The 21,329-nt window shown below is 41.3% G+C and overlaps 1 protein-coding gene across 1 annotated transcript; it reads left to right on the top strand.

Moving 5' to 3' along the window:
• Positions 1–20,356: 20,356 nt before the first annotated feature.
• LOC143471371 (uncharacterized) lies at positions 20,357–21,019 on the top strand. Its single transcript, XM_076969833.1, has one exon. It carries the CDS (start codon positions 20,357–20,359, stop codon positions 21,017–21,019), a length of 663 nt encoding a protein of 220 aa, XP_076825948.1.
• Positions 21,020–21,329: the final 310 nt, after the last annotated feature.

The raw sequence follows: 21,329 nt of genomic DNA, 5'->3' as shown, positions 1-21,329 counted from the left end.
CAATATCTTACGATTCTTCCTTTCATTCGTGGTTTACCTTTATGTGGAATATTAGCTTTGTTGGTAATATTGTTATTAAAACCCATTAGCCAGCAAAAGTTCTGTCCCCTAATGGCGGACCCATTAAATAAACCTAGCATGTTATAGCGGGTATGCTGAATGAAACAAGAGCAAAAAATGACAAACGTTATAAAAGACTGCGGCAGCACCTTGTCGGTATTCTATTTGAATAAGGTAAGTCAATCTGAGCTTTGGCTCTTCTTTTTTCTACAAATGAATCTAGAGCAGTGTGAAAAGCTTTACGTCTCGTATGCACCAACAGTCCTGTCATGGATCGATCTCCAGTCGTTAAGGATGTCATTGTGAGTATCATCCGCGTCGGGATGTCTCGTTCAGTCCGATGAACCCCCTGACGGCTCGTCACTTTGCTGCCGGTGACTGTTCCGGCCAGCGCTTTGCTTTTCGTGTTATTCCACCTAGATATTATTTCCCATACCTTGCTCTAAGCCCCGTGCCGTCGTCAACTGCAAAGCTTGCCAAAGTCAGTACTGAAGATGACTTTAAAACAAAAACAAGTTAGTTTGATGACATTCTACACATTCTCGAGGTAAGTTGAAAGTAGGAGGCTCTGGCTTCATGTTTTCTCAACGAAAAACAGCAACTAAATTGCAGCTGACACAGTTATGGAGTCTGCAGTGTTTTGCTCCCTTAGAAAAGCGCAATAAAAAAAATTATCAAGACGTCGGAAAAGAGCACAATATTTTACGATTCTTCCTTTCATTCGTGGCTTACCTTTATGTGGAATATTAGCTTTGTTGGTAATATTGTTATTAAAACCCATTAGCTAGCAAAAGTTCTGTCCCCTAGTGGCGGTCCCATTAAATAAACCTAGCATGTTATAGCGGGTATACTGAATGAAACAAGAGCAAAAATTGACAAACGGTATAAAAGACTGCGGCAGCACCTTATCGGTATTCTATTTGAATAAGGTAAGTCAATCTGAGCTTTGGCTCTTCTTTTTTCTACAAATCAATCTAGAGCAGTGCGAAAAGCTTTACGTTTCGTATGCACCAGCAGTCCTGTCGTGTATCGAACCCCAGTCGTTAAGGATGTCATTGTAAGTATCATCCGCGTCCGCATGTCTCGTTCAGTCCGATGGACCCCCTGACGGCTTGTCACTTTGCTGCCGGTGACTGTTCCGGCCAGCGCTTTGCTTTTCGTGTCGTGCCACCTAGATATTAATTCCCATACCTTCCTCTAAGCTCCGTGCCGTCGTCAACTGCAAAGCTTGCCAAAGTCAGTACTGAAGATGACTTTAAAACAAAAGCAAGTTAGTTTGATGACATTCTACACATTCTCGAGGTAAGTTGAAAGTAGGAGGCTCTGGCTTCATGTTTTCTCAACGAAAAACAGCAACTAAATTGCAGCTGACACAGTTATGGAGTCTGCAGTGTTTTGCTCCCTTAGGAAAGCGCAATAAAAAAAATTATCAAGACGTCGGAAAAGAGCACAATATCTTACGATTCTTCCTTTCATACGTGGTTTACCTTTATGTGGAATATTAGCTTTGTTGGTAATATTGTTATTAAAACCCATTAGCCAGCAAAAGTTCTGTCCCCTAATGGCGGACCCATTAAATAAACCTAGCATGTTATAGCGGGTATGCTGAATGAAACAAGAGCAAAAAATGACAAACGTTATAAAAGACTGCGGCAGCACCTTGTCGGTATTCTATTTGAATAAGGTAAGTCAATCTGAGCTTTGGCTCTTCTTTTTTCTACAAATCAATCTAGAGCAGTGCGAAAAGCTTTACGTCTCGTATGCACCAACAGTCCTGTCATGGATCGATCTCCAGTCGTTAAGGATGTCATTGTGAGTATCATCCGCGTCGGGATGTCTCGTTCAGTCCGATGAACCCCCTGACGGCTCGTCACTTTGCTGCCGGTGACTGTTCCGGCCAGCGCTTTGCTTTTCGTGTCTTTCCACCTAGATATTATTTCCCATACCTTCCTCTAAGCCCCGTGCCGTCGTCAACTGCAAAGCTTGCCAAAGTCAGTACTGAAGATGACTTTAAAACAAAAACAAGTTAGTTTGATGACATTCTACACATTCTCGAGGTAAGTTGAAAGTAGGAGGCTCTGGCTTCATGTTTTCTCAACGAAAAACAGCAACTAAATTGCAGCTGACACAGTTATGGAGTCTGCAGTGTTTTGCTCACTTAGAAAAGCGCAATAAAAAAAATTATCAAGACGTCGGAAAAGAGCACAATATTTTACGATTCTTCCTTTCATTCGTGGTTTACCTTTATGTGGAATATTAGCATTGTTGATAATATTGTTATTAAAACCCATTAGCCAGCAAAAGTGCTGTCTCCTAGTAGCAGTCCCATTAAATAAACCTAGCATGTTATAGCGGGTATGCTGAATGAAACAGGAGCAAAAAATGACAAACGTTATAAAAGACTGCGGCAGCACCTTGTCGGTATTCTATTTGAATAAGGTAAGTCAATCTGAGCTTTGGCTCTTCTTTTTTCTACAAATCAATCTAAAGCAGTGCGAAACGCTTTACGTCTCGTATGCACCAACAGTCCTGTCGTGGATCGAACCCCAGTCGTTAAGGATGTCATTGTAAGTATCATCCGCGTCCGCATGTCTCGTTCAGTCCGATGGACCCTCTGACGGCTCGACACTTTGCTGCCGGTGACTGTTCCGGCCAGCGCTTTGCTTTTCGTGTCGTGCCACCTAGATATTATTTCCCATACCTTCCTCTAAGTTCCGTGCCGTCGTCAACTGCAAAGCTTGCCAAAGTCAGTACTGAAGATGACTTTAAAACAAAAACAAGTTAGTTTGATGACATTCTACACATTCTCGAGGTAAGTTGAAAGTAGGAGGCTCTGGCTTCATGTTTTCTCAACGAAAAACAGCAAATGAATTGCAGCTGACACAGTTATGGAGTCTGCAGTGTTTTGCTCCCTTAGGAAAGCGCAATAAAAAAAACTATCAAGACGTCCGAAAAGAGCACAATATCTTACGATTCTTCCTTTCATTCGTGGTTTACCTTTATGTGGAATATTAGCTTTGTTGGTAATATTGTTATTAAAACCCATTAGCCAGCAAAAGTTCTGTCCCCTAATGGCGGACCCATTAAATAAACCTAGCATGTTATAGCGGGTATGCTGAATGAAACAAGAGCAAAAAATGACAAACGTTATAAAAGACTGCGGCAGCACCTTGTCGGTATTCTATTTGAATAAGGTAAGTCAATCTGAGCTTTGGCTCTTCTTTTTTCTACAAATCAATCTAGAGCAGTGTGAAAAGCTTTACGTCTCGTATGCACCAACAGTCCTGTCATGGATCGATCTCCAGTCGTTAAGGATGTCATTGTGAGTATCATCCGCGTCGGGATGTCTCGTTCAGTCCGATGAACCCCCTGACGGCTCGTCACTTTGCTGCCGGTGACTGTTCCGGCCAGCGCTTTGCTTTTCGTGTCTTTCCACCTAGATATTGTTTCCCATACCTTCCTCTAAGCCCCGTGCCGTCGTCAACTGCAAAGCTTGCCAAAGTCAGTACTGAAGATGACTTTAAAACAAAAACAAGTTAGTTTGATGACATTCTACACATTCTCGAGGTAAGTTGAAAGTAGGAGGCTCTGGCTTCATGTTTTCTCAACGAAAAACAGCAACTAAATTGCAGCTGACACAGTTATGGAGTCTGCAGTGTTTTGCTCCCTTAGAAAAGCGCAATAAAAAAAATTATCAAGACGTCGGAAAAGAGCACAATATTTTACGATTCTTCCTTTCATTCGTGGTTTACCTTTATGTGGAATATTAGCATTGTTGATAATATTGTTATTAAAACCCATTAGCCAGCAAAAGTGCTGTCTCCTAGTAGCAGTCCCATTAAATAAACCTAGCATGTTATAGCGGGTATACTGAATGAAACAAGAGCAAAAATTGACAAACGGTATAAAAGACTGCGGCAGCACCTTATCGGTATTCTATTTGAATAAGGTAAGTCAATCTGAGCTTTGGCTCTTCTTTTTTCTACAAATCAATCTAGAGCAGTGCGAAAAGCTATACGTCTCGTATGCACCAACAGTCCTGTCATGGATCGATCTCCAGTCGTTAAGGATGTCATTGTGAGTATCATCCGCGTCGGGATGTCTCGTTCAGTCCGATAAACCCCCTGACGGCTCGTCACTTTGCTCCCGGTGACTGTTCCGGCCAGCGCTTTGCTTTTCCGGTCTTTCCACCTAGATATTATTTCCCATACCTTCCTCTAAGCCCCGTGCCGTCGTCAACTGCAAAGCTTGCCAAAGTCAGTACTGAAGATGACTTTAAAACAAAAGCAAGTTAGTTTGATGACATTCTACACATTCTCGAGGTAAGTTGAAAGTAGGAGGCTCTGGCTTCATGTTTTCTCAACGAAAAACAGCAACTAAATTGCAGCTGACACAGTTATGGAGTCTGCAGTGTTTTGCTCCCTTAGGAAAGCGCAATAAAAAAAACTATCAAGACGTCCGAAAAGAGCACAATATCTTACGATTCTTCCTTTCATTCGTGGCTTACCTTTATGTGGAATATTAGCTTTGTTGGTAATATTGTTATTAAAACCCATTAGCTAGCAAAAGTTCTGTCCCCTAGTGGCGGTCCCATTAAATAAACCTAGCATGTTATAGCGGGTATACTGAATGAAACAAGAGCAAAAATTGACAAACGGTATAAAAGACTGCGGCAGCACCTTATCGGTATTCTATTTGAATAAGGTAAGTCAATCTGAGCTTTGGCTCTTCTTTTTTCTACAAATCAATCTAGAGCAGTGCGAAACGCTTTACGTCCCGTATGCACCAGCAGCGCCGTCGTGGATCGAACCCCAGTCGTTAAGGATGTCATTGTAAGTATTATCCCCGTCCGCATGTCTCGTTCAGTCCGATGGACAACCTGACGGCTCGTCACTTTGCTGCCGGTGACTGTTCCGGCCAGCGCTTTGCTTTTCGTGTCTTTCCACCTAGATATTATTTCCCATACTTTCCTCTAAGCTCCGTGCCGTCGTCAACTGCAAAGCTTGCCAAAGTCAGTAGTGAAGATGACTTTAAAACAAAAACAAGTTAGTTTGATGACATTCTACACATTCTCGAGGTGAGTTGAAAGTAAGAGGCTCTGGCTTCATGTTTTCTCAACGAAAAACAGCAACTAAATTGCAGCTGACACAGTTATGGAGTCTGCAGTGCTTTGCTCCCTTAGGAAAGCGCAATAAAAAAAACTATCAAGACGTCCGAAAAGAGCACAATATCTTACGATTCTTAATTTCATTGGTGGTTTACCTTTATGTGGAATATTAACTTTGTTGGTAACATTGTTATTAAAACCCATTAGCCAGCAAAAGTGCTGTCCCCTAGTGGCAGTCCCATTAAATAAACCTAGCATGTTATAGCGGGTATGCTGAATGAAACAAGAGCAAAAAATGACAAACGTTATAAAAGACTGCGGCAGCACCTTGTCGGTATTCTATTTGAATAAGGTAAGTCAATCTGATCTTTGGCTCTTCTTTTTTCTACAAATCAATCTAGAGCAGTGCGAAAAGCTTTACGTCTCGTATGCACCAACAGTCCTGTCATGGATCGATCTCCAGTCGTTAAGGATGTCATTGTGAGTATCATCCGCGTCGGGATGTCTCGTTCAGTCCGATGAACCCCCTGAGGGCTCGTCACTTTGCTGCCGGTGACTGTTCCTGCCAGCGCTTTGCTTTTCGTGTCTTTCCACCTAGATATTATTTCCCATACCTTCCTCTAAGCCCCGTGCCGTCGTCAACTGCAAAGCTTGCCAAAGTCAGTACTGAAGATGACTTTAAAACAAAAGCAAGTTAGTTTGATGACATTCTACACATTCTCGAGGTAAGTTGAAAGTAGGAGGCTCTGGCTTCATGTTTTCTCAACGAAAAACAGCAACTAAATTGCAGCTGACACAGTTATGGAGTCTGCAGTGTTTTGCTCCCTTAGAAAAGCGCAATAAAAAAAATTATCAAGACGTCGGAAAAGAGCACAATATTTTACGATTCTTCCTTTCATTCGTGGTTTACCTTTATGTGGAATATTAGCATTGTTGATAATATTGTTATTAAAACCCATTAGCCAGCAAAAGTGCTGTCTCCTAGTAGCAGTCCCATTAAATAAACCTAGCATGTTATAGCGGGTATGCTGAATGAAACAGGAGCAAAAAATGACAAACGTTATAAAAGGCTGCGGCAGCACCTTGTCGGTATTCTATTTGAGTAAGGTAAGTCAATCTGAGCTTTGCACTTTCTTTTTTCTTCAAATCAATCTAAAGCAGTGGGAAAAGCTTTACGTTTCGTATGCACCAGCAGTCCTGTCGTGTATCGAACCCCAGTCGTTAAGGATGTCATTGTAAGTATCATTCGCGTCCGCATGTCTCGTTCAGTCCGATGGACCCCCTGACGGATTGTCACTTTGCTGCCGGTGACTGTTCCGGCCAGCGCTTTGCTTTTCGTGTCGTGCCACCTAGATATTAATTCCCATACCTTCCTCTAAGCTCCGTGCCGTTGTCAACTGCAAAGCTTGCCAAAGTCAGTACTGAAGATGACTTTAAAACAAAAGCAAGTTAGTTTGATGACATTCTACACATTCTCGAGGTGAGTTGAAAGTAGGAGGCTCTGGCTTCATGTTTTCTCAACGAAAAACAGCAACTAAATTGCAGCTGACACAGTTATGGAGTCTGCAGTGTTTTGCTCCCTTAGGAAAGCGCAATAAAAAAAATTATCAAGACGTCGGAAAAGAGCACAATATCTTACGATTCTTCCTTTCATTCGTGGTTTACCTTTATGTGGAATATTAACTTTGTTGGTTATATTGTTATTAAAACCCATTAGCCAGCAAAAGTGCTGTCCTCTAGTGGCAGTCTCATTAAATAAACCTAGCATGTTATAGCGGGTATGCTGAATGAAACAAGAGCAAAAAATGACAAACGTTATAAAAGACTGCGGCAGCACCTTGTCGGTATTCTATTTGAATAAGGTAAGTCAATCTGAGCTTTGGCTCTTCTTTTTTCTACAAATCAATCTAAAGCAGTGCGAAACGCTTTACGTTTCGTATGCACCAACAGTCCTGTCGTGGATCGAACCCCAGTCGTTAAGGATGTCATTGTAAGTATCATCCGCGTCCGCATGTCTCGTTCAGTCCGATGGACCCTCTGACGGCTCGACACTTTACTGCCGGTGACTGTTCCGGCCAGCGCTTTGCTTTTCGTGTCGTGCCACCTAGATATTATTTCCCATACCTTCCTCTAAGTTCCGGGCCGTCGTCAACTGCAAAGCTTGCCAAAGTCAGTACTGAAGATGACTTTAAAACAAAAACAAGTTAGTTTGATGACATTCTACACATTCTCGAGGTAAGTTGAAAGTAGGAGGCTCTGGCTTCATGTTTTCTCAACGAAAAACAGCAAATGAATTGCAGCTGACACAGTTATGGAGTCTGCAGTGTTTTGCTCCCTTAGGAAAGCGCAATAAAAAAAACTATCAAGACGTCCGAAAAGAGCACAATATCTTACGATTCTTCCTTTCATTCGTGGTTTACCTTTATGTGGAATATTAGCTTTGTTGGTAATATTGTTATTAAAACCCATTAGCCAGCAAAAGTTCTGTCCCCTAATGGCGGACCCATTAAATAAACCTAGCATGTTATAGCGGGTATGCTGAATGAAACAAGAGCAAAAAATGACAAACGTTATAAAAGACTGCGGCAGCACCTTGTCGGTATTCTATTTGAATAAGGTAAGTCAATCTGAGCTTTGGCTCTTCTTTTTTCTACAAATCAATCTAGAGCAGTGTGAAAAGCTTTACGTCTCGTATGCACCAACAGTCCTGTCATGGATCGATTTCCAGTCGTTAAGGATGTCATTGTGAGTATCATCCGCGTCGGGATGTCTCGTTCAGTCCGATGAACCCCCTGACGGCTCGTCACTTTGCTGCCGGTGACTGTTCCGGCCAGCGCTTTGCTTTTCGTGTTATTCCACCTAGATATTATTTCCCATACCTTGCTCTAAGCCCCGTGCCGTCGTCAACTGCAAAGCTTGCCAAAGTCAGTACTGAAGATGACTTTAAAACAAAAACAAGTTAGTTTGATGACATTCTACACATTCTCGAGGTAAGTTGAAAGTAGGAGGCTCTGGCTTCATGTTTTCTCAACGAAAAACAGCAACTAAATTGCAGCTGACACAGTTATGGAGTCTGCAGTGTTTTGCTCCCTTAGAAAAGCGCAATAAAAAAAATTATCAAGACGTCGGAAAAGAGCACAATATTTTACGATTCTTCCTTTCATTCGTGGCTTACCTTTATGTGGAATATTAGCTTTGTTGGTAATATTGTTATTAAAACCCATTAGCTAGCAAAAGTTCTGTCCCCTAGTGGCGGTCCCATTAAATAAACCTAGCATGTTATAGCGGGTATACTGAATGAAACAAGAGCAAAAATTGACAAACGGTATAAAAGACTGCGGCAGCACCTTATCGGTATTCTATTTGAATAAGGTAAGTCAATCTGAGCTTTGGCTCTTCTTTTTTCTACAAATCAATCTAGAGCAGTGCGAAAAGCTTTACGTTTCGTATGCACCAGCAGTCCTGTCGTGTATCGAACCCCAGTCGTTAAGGATGTCATTGTAAGTATCATCCGCGTCCGCATGTCTCGTTCAGTCCGATGGTCCCCCTGACGGCTTGTCACTTTGCTGCCGGTGACTGTTCCGGCCAGCGCTTTGCTTTTCGTGTCGTGCCACCTAGATATTATTTCCCATACCTTGCTCTAAGCCCCGTGCCGTCGTCAACTGCAAAGCTTGCCAAAGTCAGTACTGAAGATGACTTTAAAACAAAAACAAGTTAGTTTGATGACATTCTACACATTCTCGAGGTAAGTTGAAAGTAGGAGGCTCTGGCTTCATGTTTTCTCAACGAAAAACAGCAACTAAATTGCAGCTGACACAGTTATGGAGTCTGCAGTGTTTTGCTCCCTTAGAAAAGCGCAATAAAAAAAATTATCAAGACGTCGGAAAAGAGCACAATATTTTACGATTCTTCCTTTCATTCGTGGCTTACCTTTATGTGGAATATTAGCTTTGTTGGTAATATTGTTATTAAAACCCATTAGCTAGCAAAAGTTCTGTCCCCTAGTGGCGGTCCCATTAAATAAACCTAGCATGTTATAGCGGGTATACTGAATGAAACAAGAGCAAAAATTGACAAACGGTATAAAAGACTGCGGCAGCACCTTATCGGTATTCTATTTGAATAAGGTAAGTCAATCTGAGCTTTGGCTCTTCTTTTTTCTACAAATCAATCTAGAGCAGTGTGAAAAGCTTTACGTCTCGTATGCACCAACAGTCCTGTCATGGATCGATCTCCAGTCGTTAAGGATGTCATTGTGAGTATCATCCGCGTCGGGATGTCTCGTTCAGTCCGATGAACCCCCTGACGGCTCGTCACTTTGCTGCCGGTGACTGTTCCGGCCAGCGCTTTGCTTTTCGTGTCTTTCCACCTAGATATTATTTCCCATACCTTCCTCTAAGCCCCGTGCCGTCGTCAACTGCAAAGCTTGCCAAAGTCAGTACTGAAGATGACTTTAAAACAAAAACAAGTTAGTTTGATGACATTCTACACATTCTCGAGGTAAGTTGAAAGTAGGAGGCTCTGGCTTCATGTTTTCTCAACGAAAAACAGCAACTAAATTGCAGCTGACACAGTTATGGAGTCTGCAGTGTTTTGCTCCCTTAGAAAAGCGCAATAAAAAAAATTATCAAGACGTCGGAAAAGAGCACAATATTTTACGATTCTTCCTTTCATTCGTGGTTTACCTTTATGTGGAATATTAGCATTGTTGATAATATTGTTATTAAAACCCATTAGCCAGCAAAAGTGCTGTCTCCTAGTAGCAGTCCCATTAAATAAACCTAGCATGTTATAGCGGGTATGCTGAATGAAACAAGAGCAAAAAATGACAAACGTTATAAAAGGCTGCGGCAGCACCTTGTCGGTATTCTATTTGAGTAAGGTAAGTCAATCTGAGCTTTGCACTTTCTTTTTTCTTCAAATCAATCTAAAGCAGTGGGAAAAGCTTTACGTTTCGTATGCACCAGCAGTCCTGTCGTGTATCGAACCCCAGTCGTTAAGGATGTCATTGTAAGTATCATTCGCGTCCGCATGTCTCGTTCAGTCCGATGGACCCCCTGACGGATTGTCACTTTGCTGCCGGTGACTGTTCCGGCCAGCGCTTTGCTTTTCGTGTCGTGCCACCTAGATATTAATTCCCATACCTTCCTCTAAGCTCCGTGCCGTTGTCAACTGCAAAGCTTGCCAAAGTCAGTACTGAAGATGACTTTAAAACAAAAGCAAGTTAGTTTGATGACATTCTACACATTCTCGAGATAAGTTGAAAGTAGGAGGCTCTGGCTTCATGTTTTCTCAACGAAAAACAGCAACTAAATTGCAGCTGACACAGTTATGGAGTCTGCAGTGTTTTGCTCCCTTAGGAAAGCGCAATAAAAAAAATTATCAAGACGTCGGAAAAGAGCACAATATCTTACGATTCTTCCTTTCATTCGTGGTTTACTTTTATGTGGAATATTAACTTTGTTGGTTATATTGTTATTAAAACCCATTAGCCAGCAAAAGTGCTGTCCTCTAGTGGCAGTCTCATTAAATAAACCTAGCATGTTATAGCGGGTATGCTGAATGAAACAAGAGCAAAAAATGACAAACGTTATAAAAGACTGCGGCAGCACCTTGTCGGTATTCTATTTGAATAAGGTAAGTCAATCTGAGCTTTGGCTCTTCTTTTTTCTACAAATCAATCTAAAGCAGTGCGAAACGCTTTACGTTTCGTATGCACCAACAGTCCTGTCGTGGATCGAACCCCAGTCGTTAAGGATGTCATTGTAAGTATCATCCGCGTCCGCATGTCTCGTTCAGTCCGATGGACCCTCTGACGGCTCGACACTTTACTGCCGGTGACTGTTCCGGCCAGCGCTTTGCTTTTCGTGTCGTGCCACCTAGATATTATTTCCCATACCTTCCTCTAAGTTCCGGGCCGTCGTCAACTGCAAAGCTTGCCAAAGTCAGTACTGAAGATGACTTTAAAACAAAAACAAGTTAGTTTGATGACATTCTACACATTCTCGAGGTAAGTTGAAAGTAGGAGGCTCTGGCTTCATGTTTTCTCAACGAAAAACAGCAAATGAATTGCAGCTGACACAGTTATGGAGTCTGCAGTGTTTTGCTCCCTTAGGAAAGCGCAATAAAAAAAACTATCAAGACGACCGAAAAGAGCACAATATCTTACGATTCTTCCTTTCATTCGTGGTTTACCTTTATGTGGAATATTAGCTTTGTTGGTAATATTGTTATTAAAACCCATTAGCCAGCAAAAGTTCTGTCCCCTAATGGCGGACCCATTAAATAAACCTAGCATGTTATAGCGGGTATGCTGAATGAAACAAGAGCAAAAAATGACAAACGTTATAAAAGACTGCGGCAGCACCTTGTCGGTATTCTATTTGAATAAGGTAAGTCAATCTGAGCTTTGGCTCTTCTTTTTTCTACAAATGAATCTAGAGCAGTGTGAAAAGCTTTACGTCTCGTATGCACCAACAGTCCTGTCATGGATCGATCTCCAGTCGTTAAGGATGTCATTGTGAGTATCATCCGCGTCGGGATGTCTCGTTCAGTCCGATGAACCCCCTGACGGCTCGTCACTTTGCTGCCGGTGACTGTTCCGGCCAGCGCTTTGCTTTTCGTGTTATTCCACCTAGATATTATTTCCCATACCTTGCTCTAAGCCCCGTGCCGTCGTCAACTGCAAAGCTTGCCAAAGTCAGTACTGAAGATGACTTTAAAACAAAAACAAGTTATAAAACAAGTTTAAAAACAAGAAAAGAGCACAATATCTTACGATTCTTCCTTTCATACGTGGTTTACCTTTATGTGGAATATTAGCTTTGTTGGTAATATTGTTATTAAAACCCATTAGCCAGAAAAAGTTCTGTCCCCTAATGGCGGACCCATTAAATAAACCTAGCATGTTATAGCGGGTATGCTGAATGAAACAAGAGCAAAAAATGACAAACGGTATAATAGACTGCGGCAGCACCTTATCGGAATTCTATTTGAATAAGGTAAGTCAATCTGAGCTTTGGCTCTTCTTTATTCTACAAATCAATCTAGAGCAGTGCGAAACGCTTTACGTTCCGTATGCACCAGCAGTCCTGTCGTGGATCGAACCCCAGTCGTTAAGGATGTCATTGTAAGTATCATCCGCGTCCGCATGTCTCGTTCAGTCCGATGGACAACCTGACGGCTCGTCACTTTGCTGCCGGTGACTGTTCCGGACAGCGCTTTGCTTTTCGTGTCGTGCCACCCAGATATTAATTCCCATACCTTCCTCTAATCTCCGTGCCGTCGTCAACTGCAAAGCTTGCCAGAGTCAGTACTGAAGATGACTTTAAAACAAAAGCAAGTTAGTTTGATGTCATTCTACACATGCTCGATGTAAGTTGAATGTAGGAGGATCTGGCTTCATGTTTTCTCAACGAAAAATAGCAACTAAATTGCAGCTGACACAGTTATGGAGTCTGCAGTGTTTTGCTCCCTTAGGAAAGCGCAATAAAAAAAATTATCAAGACGTCGGAAAAGAGCACAATATCTTACGATTCTTCCTTTCATACGTGGTTTACCATTATATGGAATATTAGCTTTGTTGTTAATATTGTTATTGAAACCAATTAGCCAGCAAAAGTTCTGTCCCCTAGTGGCGGACCCATTAAATAAACCTAGCATATTATAGCGGGTATGCTGAATGAAACAAGAGCAAAAAATGATAAACGGTATAAAAGGCTGCGGCAGCACCTTATCGGTATTCTATTTGAATAAGGTAAGTCAATCTGAGCTTTGGCTCTTCTTATTTCTACAAATCAATCTAGAGCAGTGCGAAACGCTTTACGTCCCATATGCACCAGCAGTCCTGTTGTAGATCGAACCCCAGTCGTTAAGGATGTCATTGTAAGTATCATCCGCGTCCGCATGTCTCGTTCAGTCCGATGGACCCCCTGACGGATTGTCACTTTGCTGCCGGTGACTGTTCCGGCCAGCGCTTTGCTTTTCGTGTCGTGCCACCTAGATATTAATTCCCATACCTTCCTCTAAGCTCCGTGCCGTTGTCAACTGCAAAGCTTGCCAAAGTCAGTACTGAAGATGACTTTAAAACAAAAGCAAGTTAGTTTGATGACATTCTACACATTCTCGAGATAAGTTGAAAGTAGGAGGCTCTGGCTTCATGTTTTCTCAACGAAAAACAGCAACTAAATTGCAGCTGACACAGTTATGGAGTCTGCAGTGTTTTGCTCCCTTAGGAAAGCGCAATAAAAAAAATTATCAAGACGTCGGAAAAGAGCACAATATCTTACGATTCTTCCTTTCATTCGTGGTTTACTTTTATGTGGAATATTAACTTTGTTGGTTATATTGTTATTAAAACCCATTAGCCAGCAAAAGTGCTGTCCTCTAGTGGCAGTCTCATTAAATAAACCTAGCATGTTATAGCGGGTATGCTGAATGAAACAAGAGCAAAAAATGACAAACGTTATAAAAGACTGCGGCAGCACCTTGTCGGTATTCTATTTGAATAAGGTAAGTCAATCTGAGCTTTGGCTCTTCTTTTTTCTACAAATCAATCTAAAGCAGTGCGAAACGCTTTACGTTTCGTATGCACCAACAGTCCTGTCGTGGATCGAACCCCAGTCGTTAAGGATGTCATTGTAAGTATCATCCGCGTCCGCATGTCTCGTTCAGTCCGATGGACCCTCTGACGGCTCGACACTTTACTGCCGGTGACTGTTCCGGCCAGCGCTTTGCTTTTCGTGTCGTGCCACCTAGATATTATTTCCCATACCTTCCTCTAAGTTCCGGGCCGTCGTCAACTGCAAAGCTTGCCAAAGTCAGTACTGAAGATGACTTTAAAACAAAAACAAGTTAGTTTGATGACATTCTACACATTCTCGAGGTAAGTTGAAAGTAGGAGGCTCTGGCTTCATGTTTTCTCAACGAAAAACAGCAAATGAATTGCAGCTGACACAGTTATGGAGTCTGCAGTGTTTTGCTCCCTTAGGAAAGCGCAATAAAAAAAACTATCAAGACGACCGAAAAGAGCACAATATCTTACGATTCTTCCTTTCATTCGTGGTTTACCTTTATGTGGAATATTAGCTTTGTTGGTAATATTGTTATTAAAACCCATTAGCCAGCAAAAGTTCTGTCCCCTAATGGCGGACCCATTAAATAAACCTAGCATGTTATAGCGGGTATGCTGAATGAAACAAGAGCAAAAAATGACAAACGTTATAAAAGACTGCGGCAGCACCTTGTCGGTATTCTATTTGAATAAGGTAAGTCAATCTGAGCTTTGGCTCTTCTTTTTTCTACAAATGAATCTAGAGCAGTGTGAAAAGCTTTACGTCTCGTATGCACCAACAGTCCTGTCATGGATCGATCTCCAGTCGTTAAGGATGTCATTGTGAGTATCATCCGCGTCGGGATGTCTCGTTCAGTCCGATGAACCCCCTGACGGCTCGTCACTTTGCTGCCGGTGACTGTTCCGGCCAGCGCTTTGCTTTTCGTGTTATTCCACCTAGATATTATTTCCCATACCTTGCTCTAAGCCCCGTGCCGTCGTCAACTGCAAAGCTTGCCAAAGTCAGTACTGAAGATGACTTTAAAACAAAAACAAGTTATAAAACAAGTTTAAAAACAAGAAAAGAGCACAATATCTTACGATTCTTCCTTTCATACGTGGTTTACCTTTATGTGGAATATTAGCTTTGTTGGTAATATTGTTATTAAAACCCATTAGCCAGAAAAAGTTCTGTCCCCTAATGGCGGACCCATTAAATAAACCTAGCATGTTATAGCGGGTATGCTGAATGAAACAAGAGCAAAAAATGACAAACGGTATAATAGACTGCGGCAGCACCTTATCGGAATTCTATTTGAATAAGGTAAGTCAATCTGAGCTTTGGCTCTTCTTTATTCTACAAATCAATCTAGAGCAGTGCGAAACGCTTTACGTTCCGTATGCACCAGCAGTCCTGTCGTGGATCGAACCCCAGTCGTTAAGGATGTCATTGTAAGTATCATCCGCGTCCGCATGTCTCGTTCAGTCCGATGGACAACCTGACGGCTCGTCACTTTGCTGCCGGTGACTGTTCCGGACAGCGCTTTGCTTTTCGTGTCGTGCCACCCAGATATTAATTCCCATACCTTCCTCTAATCTCCGTGCCGTCGTCAACTGCAAAGCTTGCCAGAGTCAGTACTGAAGATGACTTTAAAACAAAAGCAAGTTAGTTTGATGTCATTCTACACATGCTCGATGTAAGTTGAATGTAGGAGGATCTGGCTTCATGTTTTCTCAACGAAAAATAGCAACTAAATTGCAGCTGACACAGTTATGGAGTCTGCAGTGTTTTGCTCCCTTAGGAAAGCGCAATAAAAAAAATTATCAAGACGTCGGAAAAGAGCACAATATCTTACGATTCTTCCTTTCATACGTGGTTTACCATTATATGGAATATTAGCTTTGTTGTTAATATTGTTATTGAAACCAATTAGCCAGCAAAAGTTCTGTCCCCTAGTGGCGGACCCATTAAATAAACCTAGCATATTATAGCGGGTATGCTGAATGAAACAAGAGCAAAAAATGATAAACGGTATAAAAGGCTGCGGCAGCACCTTATCGGTATTCTATTTGAATAAGGTAAGTCAATCTGAGCTTTGGCTCTTCTTATTTCTACAAATCAATCTAGAGCAGTGCGAAACGCTTTACGTCCCATATGCACCAGCAGTCCTGTTGTAGATCGAACCCCAGTCGTTAAGGATGTCATTGTAAGTATCATCCGCGTCCGCATGTCTCGTTCAGTCCGATTAACAACCTGACGGCTCATCACTTTGCTGCCGGTGACTGTTCCGGCCAGCGCTTTGCCTTTCGTGTCGTTCCACCTAGATATTAATTCCCATACCTTCCTCTAAGCTCCGTGCCGTCGTCAACTGTAAAGCTTGCCTAGGTCAGTACTGAAGATGACTTTAAAACAAAAGCAAGTTAGTTTGATGACATTCTATACATTCTCGAGGTAAGTTTAAAGTAGGAGGCTCTGGCTTCATGTTTTCTCAACGAAAAACAGCAACTAAATTGCAGCTGACACAGTTATGGAGTCTGCAGTGTTTTGCTCCCTTAGGAAAGCGCAATAAAAAAAATTATCAAGACGTCGGAAAAGAGCACAAAATTTTACGATTTTTCCTTTCATACGTGGTTTACCTATATGTGGAATATTAGCTTTGTTGGTAATATTGTTATTAAAACCCATTAGCCAGCAAAAGTCCTGTCCCCTAGTGGCGGACCTTTTAAATAAACCTTGCATGTTATAGCGAGTATGCTGAATGAAACAAGAGCAAATAATGACAAACGGTATAAAAGACTGCGGCAGCACCTTATCGGTATTCTATTTGAATAAGGTAAGTCAATCTGAGCTTTGGCTCTTCTTTATGCAGTTAGGTACGGTTTAAATCAATCAGCTTTAGTTCTTGTTCATTAAAGGCAAAGGTACACTGCAAAGAGTCCTTTTTAGGACTACCTTTCACACAGCTACTGAAAGTATTAGCAGAGCTACACCGCAAGGGGCCCTTTTTAGGGCTAGCTCACAAGGTACTATGGTACTCACGTACGCAGATCGAGTTAAACGACAGGGTATATGGTCTTTTGACATACCCAAAGACTACAACAGAGAAAGAGAAGTTTCCGTCAAGTTTAAAACCGCTCTGAAACGGCAAGATATTTACGAAGTACTAAAAAAGGCGAGAATTCCACTGCTTTCTTTGGAAGATATTGTCCAGCGCCCGGGACAGCAAGTAGAATTGGCTTTCAACAGCAAAAATACAGCCGTGAAAATGGCCCAAGAATTGAGAAGTGTACCAAATGTACAGAGTGTTATAGCCCATGGAGATGAGTTTACCAACATAACCGTCGCGTGGGTTCCAATCAATTTCCCCACGCACGCGATAGATCAATTTGTTGCAAAAATTGGACCATTCAGCAGGGCAAAGATTGGGACCGACAGGCTGCAACAGAAAAAAGATGGCAGAAGAATCTATACCGTCAAAAGAGAAGACCTAATCAAGGCCAGACCACCGTCGTTCATATACTTCGGACACTACAGGTTTTTAATCGAATATGAAGGTCAAGCTAAAACATGTGGTTACTGCTGCGAAACGGGGCATCTAGCCAGAGATTGCGAATACAGAATAAGGAAAGAAAACCTACACTCGGGAACTTTTTCACTAGAACAATCAAGCCACTCAACGACAGATGGAATAAAATTCTCACAAAGCAGAAATTCTGACACTGATACGGAAGAAATCGCCCCAACCCCAGCCGAATCTCTACTGGAAAGATATCGACAGCCACAACATTCGACACCAACGGCAAAGAAACACGATAAAGGTAATGCTATGGCAAAACCAAAAATTGATTATTATGATGAATCTATGATAGAATCAACAGTACCAAAAGGAGACAGTGACACCCCCCAACCGAACCGGGAAACCAATCTCCTAAGAAAAAAGATCACAAAAAGACGAATCCGAACACCAAACAACTCCAGTGATGAAAAACCCCCACACCAAAAGCAAAAAGAAGACGAAGACTACGAAACCAACTCCACAGACTCGGACGACGAATACCCCCTAACACAGAATCCAAAAGAAGATGGATTGGAAGAAGAAAGGACTAACAACGAAAACACCAATAACTACAGTGAACAAATTTACGAAGGTGAGATTGTGTGTTCTTGCAATGAAACTTTAAAGCAACCAGGCTGCAATGAAATTGTTCAGTGTACAAACTGTAGTAAAGTATATTACTTATGTCAGTGTCCGGATAACAATTTAAGAGGCACGCACAGATTTAAACAGCAAACCTGTGAAACCTGTGATTACAAATATGTACCGGATAATTTGAAATTAAACGCAACCGCAAATGTTTGAACAATTTCCTGATCATTCTTTTGGAATGTTAGTGTGTGAAGTTAAAAACCTTAATTACTCTGAATTGCTAAAGCGTGCATTCTCTGATAATGAGATGGAATTTTACGTGTTGAAACTCGCAATCTGCCACCTTTTTTTGATTACTGTAATCAACGGATTGCAAAAGCGTGGGATGCGTGATTGTCTTTTTTGCCACACCTGCGGGGTGGCCTGTTGCAAACGTGGCTGTGAAGAGAGGAATGCTAGCGTGTTTGTTTTCGGCTTTCCAATCTACCATGACTGCATACCTCAGTATTACATCGCTTAATTGTAGAGGCTTAAATAATGCCATAAAACGCCGCGATTTGTTTGAGTGTTTAAAAAATGATAAAGCGCAAGTAATTTTACTGCAAGAAACCAAATGTCCCCCGGAGAAAGAAAACGATTGGCGCAGAGAATGGGGCGATTCAAAAGCGCTTTTTAATTCCGCGCCCAAAAAAAAAATAACAAGTTGGAGGAGTTGCAGTTTTGATCAATCACCCCGCCGTTAGCTTTAAAGAAACAGATTACGACATAGAGGGAAGAATAATTAGCGCGGTTTTATCAATACATAGCCACTTTTTAAAAGTAATAAACATTTACGCACCAAACGTAAATTCCGGGGATATTCGTGAAAACGATAAATTTTTTAAACAAATGTACCAGTATGTCGATGGAAAATTGCCCACAGTCCTAGCCGGTGACTTTAATATTGTCGACGACCTGACTTTAGACAGACATCCTCCCTTTCGAAACCGATATAGGAAAACTGAACTGATGAAACTTTGCGAAACATATGATCTAAAAGACCATTTTAGGGAAATATACGGCCAAAAGCAAATTTATACGTGGCAGAACGGAATTAGTAAATCGCGCCTTGACCGATTTTATCTGTCAAAACATCTCCACGCAACAGAAATTAGCCAGCAAACGTCTCATTTGACAGACCACGAAAAAATAACAATAAACTTAAATGTCGTCGCCCCTCCTCCTAGAGGTATCGGCCTCTGGAAGAATAATACGCAAACTTATGCAGATAAGGAATTTCTCGAAGTTTTAGAATGCAAATGGAAACAATGGTGCACGCTGCAAGAATTTTTATATAAAACTCCCAGTGATTGGTGGACGGACACCAAACGTAGGTTAAAAGCATTAATTGTGGAATTTACAAAAGGCCGACACGCTGAAAGAAAAATGTATGAAGATTACTTAGTGACTAATTTAAAATCCGCACAAAATCGACTCGGTGACAACCCGGCCAACCACTGTAAATACGTTGAAACGAAACGAGAACTAAGAAATTATAGAAAGAAACGAATTTATGAATCGATCTTAAAAAACAGAGAAAGTAAAGAAAAAATTGGCTCACGGGAATTTTTTGCACATTTTAATAAAAAACGTTCACAAACATATATCGAAGAAATATTTGACAAAAACGGCCTGCCCACCAGCGTACCGGGAGAAATGCTACAAACCACTAAAAATTATTATACCAAGTTATACTCGTCAAGAAAAACAGATGTAGAAATGCAAGATTTGTTCATTTCGAGCAATCTGCGCCATATTTCGCACGAAAGTGTTCTAAAATTAGGTTGTGAAATAAGCAACGCCGAAATCCAAAACGTTGTGAAGACTCTTGCAAATGGGAAATCGCCCGGGCCGGACGGACTAAGCGGTGAATTTTATAAAACCTGTTGGAATATAATAGGTGACAAAATGAGCGAAATCTTTAAACACTGGTTTAAAGAGAAAAAAATCCCCAAAGAAATTAAGAAAGGTGCCATCACTCTAATTTATAAAAAAGGCGATGATGCGGACCTAGACAACTACCGACCAATTACCCTGTTAAATTTAGACTACAAAATATATACAAAAATACTGGCAAATAGAATAAGGGAAACTCTCAAAGAAGTGATACACGAGCATCAGTACGCCACAAAAGGTAAACAATTATCAGAAGCCACGATCCTTATAAGAGATTTACATGAAAATGCGAAAAGAAAAATGCAAAACCTGTATTTTTTATCCCTTGATTTTAAAAAAGCCTTTGCTTCAATAGAACATAATTGGTTAATGAGAGTTTTGACTGAAATGCGGTTCTCAGAAACACTATGTGCATGCATAAGAGATCTGTATAGCGACAGCGTCGCGAAAATAATTTTAAACGGACACCTGTCAAAAGATTTTAAATTGAACCGAGGCGTGAGACAAGGAGACCCCTTGAGCCTGCACTTGTTTTTAATAGCGGTGGAGCCTTTAATGTCTAAGCTCAATGAGACTGCACATATCAAAGGTCCTCAGTTAAGCGACAGAAAAGAAGTAAAATGCGTAAATTACGCTGACGACACAACGTTGTGTCTTAAAAACCCTGCTGATATCCATCTCGCGCTCGATTTAGTCGACAGATTTTCAAAGGCATCTGGCTTAACCTTAAACGAAGCTAAAACCAAAGGATTAGCTGTGAATCAACCGATAGACAACCCACTTTTCCCCAAATTATCCTGGACAAACACAAGTATAGAGTTATTGGGATATGAAATCGGAAACGTTATAGAACGCCAACAATGGGAAAACTTAATTCCAAAGGTAAAAGAGCAACTAAAAATTTTGAGCACAAACTATGCCACTTATGAAGCTAAAGCAGTTTTATTAAAATCAAAAATCCTGCCAGTAATTACTCAGGTTGCGAAAACATACCCTCCAGACCAAGATATAATTGGGAAATTAAATAATCATGTTCTGCAATACGTGCAAGGCAAAGAAACAGCTGTTTCTATCGATATTTTACAACGCAATAAGTTAGAAGGCGGCTACCGAATGCCAAACATCCAAGTCTACGCCGATCAGACTTATGTCAAATCGATACAAAAGTATTGCCTCGGTAGAATAATGAACGAACCAATGTCGACACACGATCGATAGGTGGAGTACCAATTAGGACACGTTTTAGCTAATGTACTTGATGTTCAGAAACTAAACAATATCCCGCACATCGCACAACCAAGTCCCTACTATAGGAAAATCCGGAAAATTGTTTGAAAAATACAAATTAAGTAAAGTTGAATTAGCCAGTCCAAAATTAGGAAACACGTACAGCCGAATAATCAAAGAAAGCACTCCAGAAACGCAGTCGAGTGAAAAAAACCGAATTAAATGGGCTAGGATTCACAATCCGCTTTTACCAAATTACTTGAAAACCTTCAATTACAGATGCGCGTGGAATCTACTACCC

This window comes from Clavelina lepadiformis, chromosome 9 (genome assembly GCF_947623445.1).
Source record: "Clavelina lepadiformis chromosome 9, kaClaLepa1.1, whole genome shotgun sequence".
Lineage (NCBI taxonomy): Eukaryota > Metazoa > Chordata > Ascidiacea > Aplousobranchia > Clavelinidae > Clavelina > Clavelina lepadiformis.
Note: the sequence above shows the minus strand (reverse complement) of the source record. Positions and strands in the feature narration are given on the sequence as shown.